The sequence below is a fragment of the Zingiber officinale genome, chromosome 11B, assembly GCF_018446385.1.
Source record: "Zingiber officinale cultivar Zhangliang chromosome 11B, Zo_v1.1, whole genome shotgun sequence".
NCBI lineage: Eukaryota > Viridiplantae > Streptophyta > Magnoliopsida > Zingiberales > Zingiberaceae > Zingiber > Zingiber officinale.
Genome location: NC_056007.1, coordinates 67,376,158 through 67,383,325, shown reverse-complemented (window position 1 = coordinate 67,383,325; position 7,168 = coordinate 67,376,158). Strand labels below are relative to the sequence as shown.

General features: G+C 38.6%; 2 protein-coding genes across 2 annotated transcripts; one reads left to right on the top strand and one right to left on the bottom strand.

Annotated features, from left to right (window-relative positions):
• The first annotated feature begins 2,901 nt into the window (after window positions 1–2,901).
• LOC122033321 (molybdenum cofactor sulfurase-like) lies at window positions 2,902–5,322 on the top strand. Its single transcript, XM_042592328.1, has one exon. It carries the CDS (start codon window positions 3,335–3,337, stop codon window positions 5,123–5,125), a length of 1,791 nt encoding a protein of 596 aa, XP_042448262.1. The 5' UTR covers window positions 2,902–3,334; the 3' UTR covers window positions 5,126–5,322.
• A 546-nt stretch (window positions 5,323–5,868) lies between these two features.
• LOC122034879 (histone H3.3) lies at window positions 5,869–6,623 on the bottom strand. Its single transcript, XM_042594241.1, has 2 exons — window positions 6,464–6,623; window positions 5,869–6,371 (listed from the first exon to the last, which is right to left on the bottom strand). Exons 1-2 carry the CDS (start codon window positions 6,533–6,535, stop codon window positions 6,033–6,035), a joined length of 411 nt encoding a protein of 136 aa, XP_042450175.1. The 5' UTR covers window positions 6,536–6,623; the 3' UTR covers window positions 5,869–6,032.
• Window positions 6,624–7,168: the final 545 nt, after the last annotated feature.

Here is a 7,168-nt window from a genome sequence, read left to right as displayed (position 1 = left end):
CTATCAAGAAACGAAGATTGAGGAAAAAACAAGAAGAGGATCCTTCTAAATGAAGAGAATACATCGTTCTCTGAGTTTTACCACAATAAGAAATTTTATTATGAATAAAGGATAATTCCTCAACATCTGAACATGACTCTTATATAGACCATAACCTAAGACCTAAATAAAGGAAAGAAATTACAATTAGCATGTCTTAATTCCAATCTTATAAAGAAGGGAAATAAATCTTTTACCCGAAAAAGAAAGAAATTACAATTAACGGATTTTAATTCTAATCTTGTAAAGAAAGAAAATAGATCTTTTACTCAAAAAGGAAAGTTTATAACTGAACAATCTTAACTCAAAACAAGACGTGGATCAAGACAAATCCTCTCCTACAAATACCAGAAATACCAAAATTACCCTAAATACCCTAAAAATAAAAATAAAAATTTCCAAAAATAGTAAAAAAAAACTCTAAAAAGAGTTTAAATAGTAAAATTTGGGCCAAAATTTGACTGTTACAATTTCACCAATAATAAGCATAGATTTTCGAATTATGTATGTGTGGCCACTAACAGAGCTTGATTTCGAGTCCTGAGTCAAAAGTTATGCTCTTTTAAAGTTTGAAGAGTCATATTGGGATTCATCATGGGTTGGCCTACATCATAGTGGTGGTGGTCTTTGTTAAGAATTGTTTGATGATGTGGAAGCACAAAACAAAGAAGAACAACTTCAAGAGATATCCAATGGAGTGGATAAATACCTAGACGATTAGATTGAAAAATGATCTAATCAATCTTTCAATCTTTCGGAGTAGTGGAGAGTAAGTAAAACTAGGTATCAATCCTTTCAATTATTGTGAAGGATATTTTTGCAATTCCATGCTTTAATTGTTGCTAGTGAGTCTGCTTTTAGCTTGGGCAAAAGGGTTGTGAATCCTTTTAGGAGCAGTTTGAGTTCTAAAATAAATAATATTTATCATTTTAATCTAACATGAATTATAATGTTTCTTTTTTCAACTGCAAATGTCACTAAGATCGTGTTAGCACTACCTATTCAACTTCCACCTTCACTTTGGTCTAACTTGAAGAGTAAGACTATATTTATATTGTTAGCTGGATATTAGAATTATTCTTTTAGAAGGCGACTTGATCTGACCTCATGCAAATTACAAAGCACTTCCTCTTGTAATCAATACTTTAGTTGTTGTTGGTTATTGGTTGTGTTTTTTAAAATCTCATTGTTTGTTTGTTGTCCGTTTGTTGATACTTTGTTATTATGGACAAGGGATGTTGCATGTGGCTTCTAGATTGGTTGTGCCTGGTTCTTGGCATCAAAGTGATTTTCCTTAAGATAGCAAGCCATACTTCTCAACCATGATTTAGTCTCTTGGCGGAGTGATGAGGAAATGTTTGTTTCTTTGATCGAATTTGTATAGGATTTAGGATTTAGGGTTTAAAGTGATAAGTTTTTGTTGTTTTTGAAGAAGATAGCTACTATCCATACTTCTCTTTATCATTTTGTTTTTTTTTTGTTCCTTCATCAAGATGATTTATTCTCTAATTAGTGGCCAATTGAGCAATTATAATTTTTTCCTTTTATAATTTCAGTATCGACAGTATTATACTGATACTGTACCCAAAATTTTGATTGGTATGAACGGTATATAATTTATACCATAGCGAAAATCCAGTATAGTGAAGTTTTGGTATACCAAATTTTAGATAGGTCTCGATATATATTTTTCTTATATCAAAATTTTTTATACGGCATACAGTTTTATATAGAAAATTCAGTATATTATACCGAACCAACCCTAGTTTGGAGTTCATTTTATTCCAAGAACAAGTTTCCAAATCCTAACAGGTTAGTGGATCTTAGGCTTACGAGTTGTAGGTCATGTCTAATTCTGATTTGAAGCGGGTCACATGTATTGGGTTGCCAAAGTGGAGCCGACCATATAGGCTATTGAAGGAGAATTATTATCTAGGATAATAATCACCGAATTTATCATGCATAAATCTTAATAGTTTGTTGTTTTTTTTAATCTTGTGTGACACCATTATACACTAAAGTTACCACCTGCTTACAGTGAAAATTGGCACAGGTTAGTACTAAAGTAACATTTGATAGACTGTTGTGTTTGGGTTCATGTAAATTATGACATCTACTGGTTCTCAAAGTTTGGCATGTAAGTATACTAAAGTAAGGCACCTTGTTACATTAAAGTGTGAAATTTGCATCCATGGGAGCGTAGACCCTCTAATTTATTTTAAAAAAAAAAAATAAAGTGAGGCGCCTAGGAATTGGAAACTGTCACTAATTGGTTGTATTGAAGTGTGACATTTAGCTAAATTCAAGTGTGACATTTAGCTAAACTGAAGGGTAAAATTTGTAACCTAAGATTGTGCACAGAAGACTCTCTTCAGCAAATGTGTGGTGACTAGTGATGAAGCTGTTTAGCATAGCTTTATCCAATATTCAGAGTTACGGTATGAGAAGCTTTTGTAAGCAAAACGAGTTAGGAATAAATTTTGCAGTTTTTTTGGACATTTTCTCTCCGCAGTAGACAAAAATGATTGAGACACGGCAAGTAGACTGACAGATGAATCACAGAGAGCCACAAAGCGGGAGCCGACTCCATGTTTCAATCATTAATGGTTTCAGACTTTTTCATATTGTCTCAAGTTGCCTCATTGGATTATTCTCAAGTGGGTGATGATGACAAGAATTATTCAAATTCAAATATAGTGTTTACACTTGAGTCAACTTATTGATCAGTAGAAAAAGATATTAAAATTGCTCTATCGGTGCCTGCAATGATCATGTGGACTGTTCTGAGGCCGTAATCAATGTAGAAAAAGGTTGGAGAAACGAATTCAAAGCTGAATTAATGCTTGTTTGGTAGCTTGGACGACTTCAAGACCTGCTGATGATAAGAAATCGAAGCATGAATTAGTCTAGCTGCTAAGATCAAAACTTTGCTTGTAAGTCGGTAGTTGTAGAAATGTAAGGCAACGACCACCTTGTCATCTTGTTTCTGTCGTCTTCTTGAAGTTATCGCTTGTAATGTAGTCCATGAGCTCCTCCCCATCACCGTCTAGATTTTTTCAGGATTCATGAAGCCTCTGACATATGGCAGAAAAATTAGATGAAGATGAAGATCTAAAATGAAGTCAAATACCAATCAATTTCTGCCAAATTGATTAAAAGGCCAGTTTGAGTAGTCTGACCAATTCTCTGGCAGCAATCTTCCGGCCTATAAACACCGTGCTCTGTTCTTCTTCATCCAAAAGCGCCTCTGAAGGACAGCTAAATCAACTAGAAGAGAAGAACAGGTGAGAGTCAGATGGAAGTGCAAGCTCCTTGCAAGGAGATCTCCGAGGTATGCACCTCTGGTTGTTTTCCTGTACCATTAATCAACCTGTTTGAATCCGGCAACACTAAGCGCCGCGCAAGAGCCACCAGTACGAGGACCACGCGATCGAACTTTGTCAAATCATCGACCGGTTCTGTTTTCCTGAACACCCATTTCACCAATCATGAGTCTCTGCCTTCCCTCGCCGAAGCCTTTCACAGCTTCATCACAATTTATCCGGAGTACGGCGAGACGCAACGAGCAGACCACATCCGGGGCAATGAATTCTCTCATCTGTCTAGCCACGTTTGTCTCGACTATACAGGATTCAGCCTCTTCTCTTATGCACAAATGCATCCTTCAGCGCCGTCGCCGTCGTCGTCATCTTCCATTCCTTCGACTTCCAGCCACTTGCAGCCTCCTTTCTTTAGCATCTCCTACAAGTCAGCAAGCTTGAGTTCCCAGCTGCGGAGAGGCAATCAAGACATTGATCTGGAATCGGCAATTAGGCAAAAGATCATGCACTTCTTCAACATTTTGGATGATGAATACTGCATGGTCTGCACTGCGAACAGGACTGCAGCTTTCAGGCTGTTGGCGGAGTCCTACCCGTTCCATTCCAACAAGAGGCTGCTCGGTGTTTATGACTATGAGAGTGAAGCCGTGAATGCGATGGCCGAGAGCGCACAGAGGAGAGGAGCCAAAGTCATGTCCGCAAGCTTCTCGTGGCCAAGTCTAAGAATTCATTCTGCAAGTTTGAAGGAGAAGCTGAGAAACAGGAAGAAGAAAAGAAGTGGCTTGTTTGTCTTTCCAGTTCAGTCGGCGATAACCGGAGCCAGGTATCCGTATCTGTGGATGAATTTGGCAAAAGGCAATGGATGGCAAGTAGCACTGGATGCTTGTGCGTTGGGACCAAAGGATCTGGATACACTGGCGATCTCGTTGCTCCGACCAGACTTTATCGTCTGTTCTTTTATCAAAGTGTTGGGCGAAAATCCATCTGGATTCGCAGGACTCTTCGTCAAAAAGTCCAGCATAGCTACATTACAGTCGTCGACGATCGCTAGGAGCATCGGAGTTGTGAGCATCGATCCTGCAAGAATGCTGTCGCAACTCGATGATGATTTTTCAGCCACAAATTTGGATGCTGAGCCTTCTATCACAGAGTTAGACCATAGTGTTCGATATGGAAAAGACGCAGAGGTTTCAGTAATAGATGAGAAAATGGAAATTCTGTGCAGAGGATTAGACCACGCAGACTCATTGGGTCTAATGCTCATCAATAACAGATTGAGATGCATAACCAATTGGCTAATTATTGCTTTGATGAAGCTGCAACATCCTCCATCGGAGACTGGTCGTCCACTAGTTAAAATTTATGGTCCCAGAGTAAAATTTGACAGAGGACCTGCCTTAGCATTCAATATCTTCGACTGGAAAGGCGAGAAAGTAAAGCCAGTACTCGTGCAGAAGCTTGCGGACAGAAGCAACATTTCCCTTGGCCGCGGGTTCCTAAGTAACATTCGGTTTGCAGACGAATATGAAACTGAAAAGGATGAAGTTTTGGAGGGAAGAAGGTCGCCCTGTGAAATGAAAGTCGCAGGCAAGAGAGGCAAAGAAATGTGTGGAATCAATGTTGTAAATGCTTCCCTCAGCTTTCTCACTAACTTTGAGGATGCATATAGACTTTGGATTTTTGTTGCCAAGTTCCTGGATGCAGATTTCGTTGATAAAGAAAAGTGGAGGTATATAAATCTGAATCAGAAAATGGTTGCTGTTTAATCTTTTATATCAATAAAGTGTCAGCGTCGGACTGTGTTTTCGGTTTTAAGTTTTTATAATCCACTGCCACAGGATGCTTTACAAATTGTGGTGATTTAGGCGTGGACGCCAGCCATAATCTCTTTTGTTTTTCTTACCCTTCGTGGGTTTGTCAAATTAAGTAAAGAATGGATTGAAATAAAACATTATTTTTTTCATCTTTTAATTAGTGGAATCAATGGAATGATATAGATGATCAATCCAATTTGACAGGTCAATTTAACTCTTATCTAGTTCCACCAACTCCCCCGCTCAACTCGTTCAATCTTTAACCTAATTGATCTACTTGATCCGGTTTGAGATCGAGGGATGGATCAACTGGATCTAACTCTTCAAATGGGTTTTCTTCTATCGGGTAAACCTTTAGTGGGTCGATGTCGAACAAATAGAACGAGGAAATCAAAGCGATATACGACCAAAGAAAGAGAAGGGACATTTCGGTAATCTCACAAAACATAAACCGCAGACTAATCTCAAGTCAATGCGATAACAGGATGACTAAATTGACCATATCAAAGCAGAACGAGGAAATCAATCCCAAACCTATCAAAAAAGAAAGATACAAAGAAAGCGAAAAAGTTGCGACACCAAACGTACAGAATTAGCGTACAATGACAAGGCACACAACACCATCACACGAAGAATAGAATAATCGATCCTTCAACAATGCAAGATATTATCAAAATATGTACGGCAACTACAAATACGTGCAAATAACCAGAGACTATCAATCCATAAATTTACAATCAGTCTACCATAATATAACAAGGTTCTCGAATGTTTTTCTAAATAAAAAAAAAGTTAATATTGCTCAACAAACATCCTTCCAGCATAGGCAAGCAATCATGAAGACGATGGATTTCACCGATTAAGCGCGCTCCCCACGGATACGGCGAGCGAGCTGGATGTCCTTTGGCATGATCGTCACGCGCTTAGCATGGATAGCGCAGAGATTGGTGTCTTCAAAGAGACCGACAAGGTAGGCCTCAGCAGCTTCCTGAAGCGCCAGGACTGCATGGCTCTGGAAACGTAGATCCGTCTTGAAGTCTTGCGCGATCTCGCGAACAAGCCGCTGGAACGGCAGCTTTCGGATCAGCAACTCCGTACTCTTCTGGTATTTGCGGATCTCGCGGAGCGCCACCGTCCCGGGACGGTACCTATGAGGCTTCTTGACACCGCCGGTGGTAGGGGCCGACTTCCTCGCCGCCTATGTAAGATCAATAGAGGAGATCTCGTCAGAAAATCAAAATACTACGCAAAACAACATCTAGCCAATCAATCGATCAGAAGAGTAGGAACCTTGGTGGCGAGCTGCTTCCGTGGAGCCTTGCCGCCGGTGGATTTGCGAGCGGTCTGCTTCGTACGAGCCATGGATCGCCGCCAGCAAAGTAAAGGTAGGGTTTCAAGAGACGGAACCTCAAATTCACGAGATGACTTTCGAATGGCAGAAAGTACAGGACGTATATATTGGAAGATCAGGATGATTTCCTTTGGTCATAAGATGAATCTGACGGTGAGCGATTGGTTGCGATAGCACGCGATCCGTGTCCTTTATCCTTATTGGTGAGCAAGCTGTCGATGAGGATTGCTGAAACCGACTTAGGTTGGACGGTTGTGATTAGTTAATGCAATCCATGGTCTATATCGAGGAGGGCAGTTTGTTTGGATTCCTACTTCCTAGAAAACGGTAGAATCTGTTGGGAGTGAAATGAAATTTGCATGCACTCCTTCCATCGTAATTTAAATTTTATATACCGTCTTCGTATGCTAAAAATTTTATTTCCACTAAATATAATGCACATCAATTTATCTAAAAAAAAGTTTTAAAATAATTATAATTTTTATTAAATTCAATACATGAAATTGACTGTAATATATTTTTTATTAAATTAAACAATTAAATAGGATTTTTTTCATTTCAATTGAATAAATTATATTTTCTTTATATTAGATTTTTTTAAATAATATTAAATTTAAAAAGAATTATATTAAAAGGAAAAAATA

Coding starts and splice junctions, on each gene's coding strand:
- LOC122034879 (XM_042594241.1), bottom strand. CDS start 6,535: ATGGCTCGTACGAAGCAGACCGCTCGCAAATCCACCGGCGGCAAGGCT. Junction 6,372..6,463: donor GGAAGCAGCTCGCCACCAAG/GTTCCTACTCTT, acceptor GATCTTACATAG/GCGGCGAGGAAGTCGGCCCC.
- LOC122033321 (XM_042592328.1), top strand. CDS start 3,335: ATGGAAGTGCAAGCTCCTTGCAAGGAGATCTCCGAGGTATGCACCTCT.